The sequence below is a fragment of the Desmodus rotundus genome, chromosome 1 (genome assembly GCF_022682495.2).
Source record: "Desmodus rotundus isolate HL8 chromosome 1, HLdesRot8A.1, whole genome shotgun sequence".
Classification (NCBI taxonomy): Eukaryota; Metazoa; Chordata; class Mammalia; order Chiroptera; family Phyllostomidae; genus Desmodus; species Desmodus rotundus.
Genome location: NC_071387.1, coordinates 101,784,556 through 101,799,232, shown reverse-complemented (window position 1 = coordinate 101,799,232; position 14,677 = coordinate 101,784,556). Strand labels below are relative to the sequence as shown.

The window sequence follows — 14,677 nt, the reverse complement described above, 5'->3', positions numbered from 1 at the left end:
GCACACAGCCCGGAGAGTAGCCCGTGCCTGCGTACTGCTGTTCCTTGTCTGCCACAGAGAGCCCCGTTCCGGAAGCTGCTTCATGCACAGGTGAATAAATGCCTGAGCAGCTCCCCCCTGGTCCTGATAGCAGTGCATCTGCAGCTATCAGCCAATGAGTTATCCTGAACAAGACGCAGATGAACAGTTTTGCCATTTTTTACAGATTCTTGGTCCCAAGGCTGCAGCGTGGGGTACAGTTAGCTTAGCTTAGTGATTGTTCATATCTGCTTCTATCTGCTCATCGCAAGATGGATCCTCCCTTTGCCTGGCTGGCACCTTGTGTCCTCATGAGGTCACACCATCAGAATGCCTAGTCTTTCCAGCACTGAGGGAGTACACAGTCTGGCTGCCGAACTCAGCAGCTGCAAGAAATCCTGCTGTGGATCTCACCCAGGGGTGGGGAGCAGGGCAGAGGAACCCTCCTCCTGTGACACTCTCGCTGCCCACGAACTTCCAAGATCAGCTGGTACCCCTGATGGATCCCAGAGAAATGAGGCAGAAGTGAGGCCAGCCCAGCGAGTCTTGATATTTAGCAGCATGTCAAGATCTTGATGGGAGGGGGATGCTGTTTTAGATTTTCCCAGTGTCTCAGGAATGCACCCGACTTCCATGACCTATGTTTCCCCACGCGCTGGGATAGAAACTCCCATCAATCCACTTTTTAGCAGCCGGGGGAGCCTGCTAAACTCTAGATCTGATCGTCCCACCCACTGCTTAAAACCTTCCCAACTCCCAAAGTCCTTGGAGAGATAAACTGATGCACCGGTCACTTTCCGACTCTCACTGGGGCCCAACCTCACCACATCCGTTTCTTCAGAGGGACAAGTTCTGCCCACTGAGCCTGCGCACAGCTGGCCCTCCTCCCCCCAGCTGGGCTCTACCTGGCTGCCTCAAAGACCCTTGGCTGTCGACTTGTTCTTCCCCCGTTACAAGATTACAAGTCATCCTTCATGGCATTTGCCTGGCCTCTCTCTGTCTCTCTCTGTCTCTCTCTGTCTCTCTGTCTGTCTGTCTTTCTCTCTCTCTCTCTCTCTCTCTCTCTCTCTCTCTCACACACACACACACACACACACACACCCCAGTGCAAGGTGCAAGCTCTATGTGGGCAAAAATGGATCATGTCAGGAAAACAGGTCAAGACAAAACTAGAAGACAGACATGGTCCCTGCCTTCCTGAAGCTTACTTTAATGAAAAAGACCCATGTAAAAGAGTAAACCAATAAATTTTACACAAAATTATCAGAATAATGATGCATTCAAAAAGTACTAGGAATCAACTCTTTCACAGCCCCTGCACCTGGCACACAGTGTAAACTCGAGTATTTGTGGTACACACACGTGTGCGTGCACAAGTTAATGAACGTGTGAAGTAATGAATGAGGACCCGAACCAGAAGATCACCTTCCTGGGCCACGGTCGCCTCTGTTCCCCCAGCCCAAATCAGAGCACCACAGAGCCCTGCACGCAATCCAGGGTGGAAAATATTGCTCCTCTTAATCTGTTAGCAACGGATCCGATGACAACAGGCTCCAGGGAACTAATTTAAACTCCCTTGAATAAGGCCCCTGCTGCTTTATTAAAACTACATCCATAACAACAATTGCAGCTGTAACTGCCCATGGCCTGGACTGCAAAGGTTTACCTTCAGAGGCTTTTTCTTATTAATAACCTATTTGCTAAATTACAAGCTGTTTATCAACACAGAAAGCCAGGTCTTTAAATATTTTAACACTTAATTGCTGACTACAACCCTCACCTCAACCCTTCCTCCACATGAAAAGCTTATTGCTTAGGAAATCCTACTCCATGCCATCGTCCTTCTTTAGGGTTGCAGAATCTGAGATGAAGCCGGGGGGCTTCTGAGCCCCACAGGGACCCCTGGGCAGGAAAAAAAAAGGCAGCCAGGTCATTCCTGAAGCCACGGAGGGGCCTGGCGCACAGATGTTTACTGAGGATCAAACCAGAATCCAACATGTCTGGCTGTGAGCTCAGGCTATGGAGTCGGATTCCCCAAGTTCACACCTCTGCCGTTTACCGGTGATGCCATTGACTAAATGTTATGGACTGAATTGTGTCCCCCCCCCAAAAAAAGGTTCCCCCAAGTACCTCAGCACGTGACCTTATTTGGACACACCTGAGTCTTTAACAGAGGCAATCAAGTTAGAATGAGGTCATTAGGGTGTCCTTATAAATCCAATGTGACTGGTACCCTTATGAAAGGGGAAATGTGGACACAGAGACACACTCACAGGGAGTACGCCAGGTGAAGAGGGGAGTTATGCTGCCATAGCCGAGAAACTCCTGGAAGCTCAGAGAGGAGCCCTCCTAGCGCCTGCAGAGGGAGCACAGCACTGCTGGCACCTTGACCTGGGACTTCTGTCCTCTAGGACTGTGAGACACTAGCTTCCTCTGGTTCTACGCTAGCCAGTGGAGTACTTTGTTACACAGCCCAAGCAAATGAGGACAGTGACCAAGGGACAGTGTCCTTAACCTCTCTAAGCCTCAGTTTCCTCTTCCGCTGCAGCTAAGGCTGCTATACTAGTGCCTGCCTCTGAGCTGGCCTAAAGGGCTGGGAGCACAGAGGGCTCAGTAAACGCTCCCGGGCTCTGTAGGCATCAGCTGCCCACCGGGAGGCCAAGGGCTGCGGGGTTCGGCTGTGAGTCCTTTTGCAGGTTCCCGCTGGGGTACAGGCATTCTGGACACAGTCCTGGCGGTAACTAACAGTCCCAGTGGGACCACTTGCTCCCATAACTTCAGATCCTCAGCTCTGACAAATGACAGAACTCACGGTTGGGAATACAAATTCTGGAGCCGACTGCCTGCAGTTAAATCCCCACCTGCCACGTGTGCCCTTTGTAGCTCTGGGTAATCCATTCATTCATTCCCTGTCTCAGTTTCCTCATCTGTAGCACGGGGCTACCCACCAAACCTGTCTCAGGGGGTGGTTATGAGAAGTTCAAGAATTAATATTTGAATGGGCTCAGAGCAGTCCCTGGGACCCAGGAAGCACTGCATGTGTGTCTGTTAAATGAAATTTAAAATAGAATCTCCTTAAACTCACCAAATGACTACCACCATTCACACCAGGGATTTCTTTGGCAGAAGTGTGTCCACACAAAAACATGTACACGAATGTTCATAGCAATGTTACTCACAGCAGCCCAAACCTGGAAACAACCTAAATGCGCATCACCTGAAGAAGGGAGGAACAAAGATGTCCATCCACACAGTGGAATAGTATGCGGCCATGAAAAGGAATGAAGTTCTGAAGCTGCTGCAGTGTGGATGCACCTTGAAAATACTGTGCTAGTCCCAGAAGGCCACATATTTTATGATTCCATTTATACAAAGTGTCCAAACTAGGCTAATGTACAGAGACAGAAGGTAGGTTAGTGGTTATGTAGGACTGGGCAGAATGGGGGAGCTGGGGATGATGACTAAGGAATACAAGGTTTCTTTTTGGGGTGGCGAAAATGCTCTGAAACTGACACAGATGAGGGTTGCACACCTCTATGACTGCGCCGAAAACCACTAGCTTTTACCCTTTAAATGGGTGGATGGTATGGTATGTGAGTTACAGCTCAAGAAAGGTGTTGAAACAATAAATAACAATAATAAATCTAAGTAATATTCCACGAGCATTGACAATGTGCCAGGCCCTGTATGAGCACCCGCCTCTCTTCACTGAACCGTCACTTCCACTCTCAGAGGAGCCAGACCTTTATTATCTCCGTTTTCCAGGAGAGAAACTGAAGATAACCTAAAATGCATTCACGACGGGCTGTAGGCTACCCAGAGTGGCCTTCAGGGCTTAAATGACCACAGCCCACAGTCCAAGACAAGGCCTTTGTGTTCTACACACAGCGATCTCCACAAAGACCCACATGCACGCACTTCCTGGTCCCCACATTCAAAGGGAGCAAGGACCCTCTCCAGCCTTGGGTAAGGCAGCTGCCTTCATTGTCTAATTACTTTCCTCTGCGTACCAGCGTAATCCAAGCCGATTGTTTTGAGCCAAACAATACAGAGTGCTATCGAGAAAGAAGAAAGCAAAATTCCCCTGAAATCCCACCCCTCGGAAAAGGAATTCATGTTAAGGGGTTTGGCCCAAGGAAAGAGGCATCTTATTCATTGGATTAGTTACATTTTTTTAATCAAAGAGAAAAATGTGTTTTTTTTTTTAAATTTTCAGCTGGGTCTTGACAAGTTGCCTCAGTGCTATTTTATAACCAATTCCACAAGCCCGATTTATGTCATCATGGGGGGACTTTTGAAGAAGTGAGGGCGGCTTGGATTCTCAAGTCAGTTTTGTTAAACAGAAAAACCAAAAGGCCAGTTGGTCTGGTCACTCGGAAGTGGTAAAAACAGCTGAGTTCACCCAAAACTTCCCTGGCATCTGACCCAAACTGAAGGCAAGTGTTCAACTGAGAAACAAAGACAGACATTAAGCACAGAAAACCCCTTTTGTGCCCACACAGCACACAAGTTATGTTGAGTTATGCAGCTATTTTGGGGACAATGATGTTTTGTAAACAGTTGGCAAAGTGGCTTCGTCAGGGATGCACAGCGGTTTGGAGCCCTTTCACTGACAAAGCTGTACCAGAGATAACATGGGGGTTGAAAAATATGAACAACTTAAATTAGAGCAGATGTAGATAACAAATATCTGAAAACCTTTGTTTCCTACTATACCCACAGCATCTATACATCAACACCTAGAGACTGATAACACCTGAGAGAATAAGCCAAGACCTACCGTCATTCATGGACCACAAAGCCTACAAAATGCTTGTGACATGGGCCACAAAAGGCAACACGAGTACATCACTAGTACCACTAATGTGGTCTTAAGTGCTACAGACATGTTTTATTTTAAAGTGCAATGATTGTAAGTACTTTTGAGAATCTTAAACATACTAAATTAAATTTACATTTTTAAGCACATGCATAATAAAAAAAATTATTAGTTTTCTGTCATATGGTTATATGTCTCCACTTTATGGCAGAGGACAACAGGTGACTGCACTGTCCCAGAAGGGTGGGGACAGTGCCTTTTTTCTATTCAGTAAACGAATGAATGAACAAATGAGTCCTAGGGTCTTAGAATACACGAGCCTCCTGGAAACTTAGAGGACAATTGTTTATATTTAGCCGCCATTTTTTGTCTGCTTAGTACGGACGAGGCCCTGCACTGGATCGTACACACACACACACACACACACACACACACACACACACATCTTCGATCCTCAGGGCAACCTTATGAGGTGCATACGACCATCCACATTGTACAAATTACGAAATCAAGGCTCAGAGAAATTCAGTGAGTTCCCAAAAACACACAGCCAGAGCACTGCAAAGGAGTGACAGGGACCCAGGGCTTCTGACTGCATGTCCCAGATCTCCCCATTGCCCACTGGTGTCCCATCCCCATTACAAATGAAGAAAAGTCACACAGCCACAGGCAACAACAGTAACAGTAATAAAAACACTAATGGCATTTGATCTATGCCAGACCCAGCACGAAAAGCTTTACATATATTGAATCATTTAATCCTCAACAGGATGCCCAAATTTAGAAACTATGTAATCTTCATTTTAGGGATGAGGAGTGAAGGCTCAGAGAGGTTAAGTAACTTGCCCAAGGTCACCCAGCTAGTCAGTATGCGCCCTGCTTCTTTCCTGACCTGGAACCATTTACACCGAACAGCACAACATGTAGGGAAGACTCAGGTGATATTTTTTAATCCTTTATGTGACTATAAACACATATGTAGGTAGAATCATAGAATAAGATTAGGCAGGACACACAGAGAGGGTGTGCGAATGGGCCCTGGGGAGTGCTGCGGTTAAAAACATGGCTCTGGAGTCCCCCCAGTTCTACCTCTTTTGAGCCACAGAACTTGGGACCATCCTGTCACCTGTCTATCTTCAGTTTCGTGGAGGTAAAATGAGAATAATGTGAGCTATTGGGAATTTTTAAATTTGTATTTATTGACTTGAGAGAGGGAGAAACATCAATTTTTGTTGTTCCACATATTTATGCATTCTTCGGTTGATTCTTATATGTGCCCTGACCAGGGATTGAACCCACAACCCTGGCATATCAGGACAAGCCTCTAACCAGCTGAGCTATGTGGCCAGAGCCAACAGATTAAATGGCAGGATATGTGTAAAGACTTACATATATTCTTTGTATTTACTGCACACCCTCAGTGAACGGCTGTCATCATCATCATTAGTGTGTTTATTATTATTACTGCTACTACCAATACATAAAATGTCAGCAGTAGCTTAGCCCCCGATATTCTTGTTTCCTGTCAGAGGATCCTGAGACAAGAGAGCAGGTAAGCTTCAACAAGGAAAAGAAAGAACGACCTTGTGTTTTGCTCAGTGGGCAAGGATTCCAGAAGTTGTATTAAAAGATAGGATGGCCAAGCTGAGGGATCACTGATAGGAAGTTGGACCTACTGGGTCAACCAAGTAGCTCAATAATTCCTTCTGATCCAGGGATTGAGGGGCTCTCTTTCCTTCCCATCATGGCTGACTTCCTGTACCCCTCCAACCATCACACAGGGTCTAGAGAATCAGGGGTCACTCACCGCCATGACCAGCTCGAATGGGTACTTGTAGATGCGAACAGGAGACTGGTACTTCTGCACCATGTTCCCTCGGAAGCACCAACAGAAGCCACTCAGGTAGGGGTGAGCACAGAGCCTGGGTGACAGGTGACTGGTGAGGCAGCAGCTCTCTCCACGTGAAGCAAGAACCCTACTCCGTGCTCCTTCATGCACAATCTCCCCAGCACTCAAAGCAAGGTACTTGATGTAATCCCTAAATCACCCTCTGCCAGGCCCCGACACCTGCAGGATACATTACCCCCTGCCTCAGATCACACTCACCCTCCAAGAGAAATCAGTACCCCCAAACATTCCTTGGTCCCCACCCCTTCACATGGAGGCTCCCAGAAACACCCCTCATTGCCACTCACATGGGAAACACACACATTGGCAATTCTTCCACTCCCACAATTCACCACCCACACACCCCACAGCTCACCACAGACGTCCCCCAAGAATCACTGTACCTTCTCTCTCATTTCCTCCAAGATACCTTGATACACACAGTCTTTACCAAATTTCACACGCACTGTCTCTGTCTCACACACACACATGCACGACTCTCCTCCCACATGGAACCACCCTTGCACACGCATATAACTTTGCACACACACTCAGCTCCTGGAGTATGCACCTAACCAACGACATGCACATACACAATTCCTCTGGCGCACACAGACGTCCACACACACGCACACATACACCAGTGTGCACATGCACACACAGGTCAGCTCACCCTCGCCCTTGGAATCTCCGGGGACGCAGTCCCGGGGTAGTGAGGAGCTCAGCCCGACAGGGACCACGTAGCTGCCTGGCTCGGAGCGCAGCGCTTGGGGTAAGGCCGGACCACAGTCGCCAAGCCTGGGGAGTCTAGCCTGGTGGGTCAAGGAGGAACTTGCGGGTCCGGAAAGAGACCTGCGGGGCTGGAGCGCTCCAGGACCCGGGACAGCAGAGAACCTGGCCCGGCCCAGTCCCTGAACTGGCCCCGCCCCGGGACGGCCCCGCCCACGCCCCTGTCATGACCCCGCCCAGATTCACCCGGCTCCCAGCCCTGGCCACGCCCCAGTCTTAGCCCCACCCCTCATTTTCTGTCTTTTGTTTGACCACACCCCCATCCCGTGCTCTTCCTCCAAATTGGCCACTTCTCGGCTGGGCCCCGCCCTCATACTGGTCTAATTCTTAAAGCACGCAGTCTCAGGAACGGCCCAACCCCAAGAACACTGGGCCCCAAGGCCCCACCCCCAAGCTAGCTCTACCCCTAAGGGAGCCCTTGCCGGTCCCAACCCCGCCCCTCTTAGTACAATTTACTTTTGGCCTCTTCCTTAATTTGGATCAACCTGTTGCTTGGGCTCTGAGCCCCGCCCGTTCCACTGGCCTCACCCCAGAGCTCTTATGACCCTGCCTCCAAGTCCCGCCCACGCATATTCATTCACTCCGCAAACATTTACAGAGCGTCTACTAAGTGTCAGGCACTTCCAGGCGCTGGAGAGTCATCAATGAACAAAATGGACAAAAATCTTTGCCATCGTGAAGTTTACATTAAATAAATGAGGCAAATATATAGTATGTGAGATGGCGAAAAATGCCAAAGTGAATAAAATAAGCAAGGAAGGGGTTCAAGAAGCAAGTGGAGAGAGGGTACAATTTAAAACAGGATGGACTGGGGCCTCCGTGAGAGGGTGATATTTATCCATCATCCTCATCCAAACTCTTACAGCCCTCCCAGGACCCCCCCAGGGACCCAACCTCCCTCCCTTAAGTCCTTCTTTCCTCTCCCCATCTGTTTGGTCTGGAGGAGCCAAGAAGCTGGCTCTGGAAAGCATTGTCATCATGTATTCATTCGACATTTACTGAACACCCACTATGTGCCAGCACTGGGTGAGTTTACTCAGTCACAAGGGGGAGCCAGACAGACGCACACACCCTTGGGCAGGAGGTGGTTGTGCAGGGAAACAGACACTCGGTTTGTCAAACCTATCTTTTCACCCTGTGGTACCCAGCCCCTGTTTTCTTCCTAGCTTGTAGCACATTCTGTAATTATCTTAATTACTCATTCATTTTATCCATTTGTGGGTTATCGACTGTCTCTTCTGGGAGAACTGGGAGCTTCGCAAGGTGAGGGATCATGTCTGTTTTGTTATCTGCCCCCAGATCCACAGGATCTTTTTTTTTTTTTACTACAGTTGACATTCAACATTATTTTATACTGGTTTCAGGTGTACAGCATAGTGCTTAGACAATTATATAATGTGTGAAATGACCCCCCTGATAGTTCTAATACCCACATAGTTATTACAATATGATTGAGTCTGTTCCCTATGCTGTACTTTACATCCCCATGACTACTTTGGAACTACCAGTTTGTACTTCTTAATCCTTTCACTTTCTTTACCCAGTCCCCCAAACCCCTTTCCCATCCAGCAACCCTTCATTAGTTCTCTGTATCTATGAATCTGTTTGTTTTGTTTGTTCACTTATTTTGTTCTTTAGATTCCACATATAAATGAAACCATATGGCATTTATCTTTCTCTGTCTGGCTTAGGTCTGCAGGCTCTTACTGGGGTCCTGGCACATAGTAGGAGTTCAGGGTGTCTTTTTAGTTAGGGTTATCAAGGGTGGAAATGGAGCACAAAGTTCCCATGCCTGCCACAAGGTGGCAGCAAGTGATAGCCTATGGCTCCTGGGTCTCCCTACGTTGAGGAATTGGGGAGATGGGTCTAGGGATGTTTTGCTGTACCCCAGGTTCTTTAAGGAAACTCGCAGGCTTTTCCTGGGTGTCAATGCAGCTGTGTAGTGAGCATGAACACTTAGCTATTGTTACAGCACGAAAGGCAATAAATTGGCAGAAAGTAACCACAGAGTGGGACATTTACTGACACCTGGAAGGATGAGACGGCAATAGTCTGTCCCAAACTTTCCAGCTGCTAAGACCTCCTTCAGCAGGCTGCATATTAATGTGCAGATCCCCGGGATCTGCTGGATGCAGGGGATCCCAGGATACTCAGAGTAAAAGTTGGCCCTGGGGAAGGAGATGGTGCGCTCCTAAGTGTGGAGCTTCTAAGAACTCCTCCCAGATATGGGCGTGCTTCCATTCCTATTCAGTCTTATCCACCCAGGCTGCATCTTCCTGGACACCCCACCCCACGTGTGATTCCTTTGCCACAGAAGATGACCATTTAGGGGAGCAGCAGCAGATGTAAGAGATGCAGGGAGTGGCCAAGAAAAGCCAAAAGGAGCGAGGAGAGTCCCTGAGACTGCAGAAGAGGCTCCAGGTTTCCTGGCTCCATCAGCACTTGACACCATCCCGTCCCCCCCCCCCCCCCCCCCCCGTCGTTGAGGGCACGACTCTGGGCGGGGGGGGGGGGGGGGGGGGGGCGGGGAGCGGGTACAACAGTGGGTAGGTACAGAGAGCTCAGAGTGAAAAATGGGGCCCAGAGGGGAGTGAGAATTAAACTCCTCCTCCTGCAGCCCAAGGGAAGTGGCTTAATCCCACCACTCACCAAGACCACCACCCAGTTCTACCAATTATTCCCGCCGTCTATTGAGCGCTCACTGGCACTCGCTCTACCGGGCAGTATGCTCGGTTTTACAAGCATTTACACACCGAATCCTCAAAATCACCCCCTATAGCGATGAAAGTGTTTGGAACTCCAGAGAGGAGCTGTCGCACAACACTGAGTGCACTGCATGCCACCAAACTGTGCACGTCAAAATCGCCAATTTTGTGTTACATGACTGTAACCTAAACTTTAAAGAAAAGTTTTTTCAGGTCACAACTATGCTAATCTTCATTTTAAAGACAAGCAAACTGCCCTGGCAGGTGTGGTTCGGTTGGCTGGAACGTCATCCCAAGCACTGAAGGGTTGAGGGTTTGGTTCCGGGACCCAGGTTGCAGTTTTGTCGCATCGGAGCACTGTGGGAGGCAGCCCATCAATGTCCCTCTCTCTCTCTCTCTCAAAGTCAACAAAAATATTTTTAAAATTCAAACTTTAAAAATAAGTTAAAAATAAAAACAAGGAAACTAAGGCACAGAGAAGTTGAGTAACTTGCTCAAAGTCACACAACCAGTAAGGAACTCAAACCCAGGACTCTGATTCTCCACAGCCTTCTTTCCTCAGGCCTGGAACGAAAGCACAGAATGTGGCTTCCCAGCCTGAGCTGGAATGACAACAAGGCATCCTGGCCCTGGGCTAGGGAGAAGCCAGAAGCATGGGGTGATTGATGGGAGTGGCGGGGGCATGAAGTCAGTCCCAGGGCCAGGACCTCCAGCCTCTTCCTATTTGCTGCTTCCTACTTACCCTGTGGGAATGACCAAGTCAAAGCTGCCTTTTAGTGAGATGTGTTTTGAAGTCTCCAGAAACCACCCCATGTCTTTGAATACCTCTCCTACAGATAGGCCACTACACAGGAACTTCAACCATTAGTGATGCACTTATTTGAGTAAAACTCTGGGCCCAATCCTAACACAGAGGCCCCTGGAAGGTGTCCTGCAGGGGAATGTTCTCAGCTGGAGAGCTCACTGTGACACGAAGAACAGGTGGGATGAGGAGGGGGATGGAAGGAGAGGATCTAGGGTCCAGACCCTTGTGGGACACAAGTGGTCCTGGATCTGGCCCCAGAACACACGAGGGCCCTGGGTTAGTGCTGAAGCTGAAGAGAGTGTGGGACTTTTTTTATTGTGGTAAAATACACATAATATAAAGTTACCGTTTAACCAATTTTTAAAATATCTTATTTATTTAATTTTAGAGAGAGGGGAAGGGAGAGAGAAAGAGAGGGAGAAAAACATCAGTCATTTGCCTCTCTCATGCATTCTGCAACCCAGGCATGTGCCCTGACTGGGAATCAAACTGACCACCTTTCACTTTGGTGGGATGACACCCGACCAACTGAGCCTCACCAGTCAGGGCCATTTAACCAATTACAACTATACAATGCACAAGGTATACAACCAGCACCACTAGTTCTCATTTGTTCCAGGGTTGCTTCTGGGCTCCTTCTTCCTCCTTCTCAGAGTGGAGCTCTTGGATTTGGGAACCTGGAGGGTCTTAGAGGTCACTGGCAGGGCAGCTGTGTGCAGGTGTGCAAGTTGTAGCCTGCACAACTCAGTGCAAAGGCCTTGGTCATTGACAGCTGTGACTGAGCCAGAGGCAGAGCCTGAGGGAGCCTCACCCAGGGGCTGCACAGCCAGGCCTCACCAGCCTTGACCCCCAACACACCTCCAAGTCCAATCATTTCCACAAACGCTGATGCTAGAACTGCCTCTGGACCCTGCCTGGAGCTGCAGGCGCACTCAGGGTCCAAAGGTGAGTAGAGGGCCCTCTAGCCCTGGGAGCTCTCAGGGAGGAAGGGAAGAGTCAGGAAGAGGGTAGGGCAGCACAGGGAGTCTGGTGGTGCTTGGAAAGGGGCTGCATTGCAGGGTGGTGAGCGGTGGGTGCTGGAGTCAGGGTAGCCTGGGTGTGGGTTCTGGTCCTCCTGCTGCCTCCCAGTGTCTCTGCAGTGTATGTGGCCACAATGTCTCCTCCTTTTTTTTTTTTAAAGATCTTATTTGTTTATTTTTAGAGAGAGGGGAAGGGAGAAAGAGAGGGAGAGAAACATTGATGTGAGACAAACCTTGATCGGCTGCCTATTGCACATGCCCTGTCCAGGGACAAACCCGCAGCCCAGGCATGTGTCCTGACTGGGACTCGAACACCAACCTGGCGGCCCTTCGCTCCGCAGGATGACACCACACCAGCTGAGCCACACTGATCAGGGCTACCATGTCTCCTCCTTTAAAGTGGGGGTGACGTGGAAATTACTCAGCCTTAAAAAGGAAGAAAATTCTTTTTTTTTTAACTTTATGTACTGATTTTTAGGGAGAGGAAAGGAGAGAGAGAAACATCGATTTGTTGTTCCACTGATTTATGCATTCGTTGGTTGCTTCTTGTATGTGCCCTGAGTGGAGATCAAACCCCCAACCCTGGTGTATCAGGATGGCGCTCTAGCCGACTGAGCTACCCGCCAGGGCGAAAAGGAAGGAAATCCTGACAGATGCTACAGCACAGACGAACCCTGCAGACATTGCGCTAAGTGGAAGAAGCCAGAAACAACAGGACAGTTATTTGTGTGGTTTCATTGACACGAGGTCCCGGGAGTTGTCAAATTCATAGAGACAGAAAGTAGAATGGCGGTTGCCAGCACAGGAAGAGGGGAAATGGGGAGTTGGTGTTTAGTGGGTGTGGAGTTTCAGTTTTGCCAGATAAAGTTGTGGAGATGAATGATAGTGAGGGTTGCACAAGAACATGAATGTACTTAACGCCACTGAAGTGTGCACTTAAAGTGGTTAAGTTTTGTGTTATGTCTATTTTTACCATGATTATACAAAAATAGGGGTAAATGGTGCCAGTTTGGAGGGAGGGGCGCTCTCCCATGGGGCCTTGTGGAGGGGGCACGTGAGATGGTGCGGTGTAGGGAAGTGATGACTCTGCTGTATGGAATGTAATTCTCTCGCCACGCGATCCACTCATGTGTAGGCTGCAAGTCCGGGTTTCCAGCACATTCACAGAGCGCCGCAGTCATCACCACCATCAGTTCCAGAGCGTTTCCCTCCCCAACAGAAACCCTGAACGCTTGCTTAGCGGTCACTCCCCATTGACCGCCCCCTCGCCCCTGGCAACCACAAATCTGCTTCCTGTCTCTATGGATTTGCCTGTTCTGGACAGTCCATAGAACTGGAAAGACACACTGCGTGCCCTTTTGTGTCTGGCTTCTTTCACTGTGCATGGTGTTTTCAAGGTTCAGTCACGTCGTAGCAGGTGTCAGAACGTCATACCTTTTCATGGCTGAACTGTTTTTACTCACAACACTCCTGACACCAAAAATGTGGGGGTTGTCACACCAACAGCAGTTCTCTAACTCTTTGGACATCAACTGGGAACCTTACAACTCAGCTCGATTCTGACACTAACCCCCTGGAGTTAGTACAGGCCCCACAGACTCGGGGAGTGTCATGTAAGGATCTCTGCCTTTTGGGGAGCCACCAGCATGCTTCTTGCCCTTTGGGTAACTAAAAGGGGGTGTCCAGGGTGCACGTGCCTGGGCAGATTCCTACGGGACCGGGAGGGGAGGGGGCACAGGGTGGAAGGAGACACCCACCCCTAGCACCCTGCACTCTCACCTTCACCCACGATTTGCCTCAGGCCCCTTGATGGTGGCAGAGACAGGGTCCCCCTGTGAGGCAGAGAAGAAGGAATCCCCACTTATCAGCGTCCTATGGCTGCCATAACAAATTACCACACACTTAGTGACTTAAAAAAACAACTAAAATTTATTCTCTAACAATGCCGGCGGTCAGAAATCTGAAATCAGTCTCACTAGGCTGAAGTCCAGGTGCCAGCTGCTTCTGGAATCGCAGGCCTTTTCCAGCTTCTGGAAGTGGCAGTTGCACAACAGTGTGAGTGTGACAGCGCTGAACTGTGCACTTAAAGTGGTAAGTTTTACGTTATGTACGTCTTACCACAGTAGCACTAAAAATTCACACTGAGAAATTTTAAGAATAGGGGTATATGGTGCCAACTTGGAGGGAGGGACCCTCTGCCATGGGACCTTGCGGAGGGGGCACGGGGGATGGCGCGGTGGAGGGCAGTGGTGGCTCTGCTGTACTGAGTGTGATTCTCACACCACACAGTCCATTTGTGTACAGGGTATGAGTCCATGGTTTCCAATATGCTCACTGAATGCTGCAGCCACTCCCTGGCAGTGGCCTCTTCTCCATCCTCAATTCATGTCGCTCCAATCTCTACCTCCGTCAGTGGCCACACAGCCTCATTCTCTTCTCCAGGTCTCTGTGTCTCAAATCTCCCACTGCCTTTCTTTTATAAGGACGTCTGTCATTGGATGCAGGGCCCACCCTAAATCCAGGGTGATCTCATCTTGAGATCCTTAACTTAATTACACCTGCAAAGAACCTTTTCCAAATAAGGTCACATTCCCAGGTTGCAGGGGGTTAGGACTGACACCACCAGCCCACTGC

The 14,677-nt window shown here is 49.1% G+C and overlaps 1 protein-coding gene across 2 annotated transcripts in view; it reads right to left on the bottom strand.

Moving 5' to 3' along the window:
* The window catches only part of SEC14L5 (SEC14 like lipid binding 5), a 47,340-nt gene extending 39,718 nt beyond the window's left edge, over positions 1 to 7,622 (bottom strand). Inside the window, exons 1-2 of one of the 2 annotated variants that reach the window (XM_024553451.4) lie at positions 7,399 to 7,622; positions 6,645 to 6,759 (exon numbers count right to left, since the gene is read on the bottom strand). In XM_024553451.4, the coding sequence (XP_024409219.2) occupies positions 6,645 to 6,707 (63 nt within the window). In that variant the 5' untranslated portion in view covers positions 6,708 to 6,759; positions 7,399 to 7,622. Of the gene's footprint in view, positions 1 to 6,644; positions 6,760 to 7,129; positions 7,321 to 7,398 lie in introns of those variants that run through there. The other variant, XM_045189861.2, reaches the window with a different exon arrangement.
* Positions 7,623 to 14,677: the final 7,055 nt, after the last annotated feature.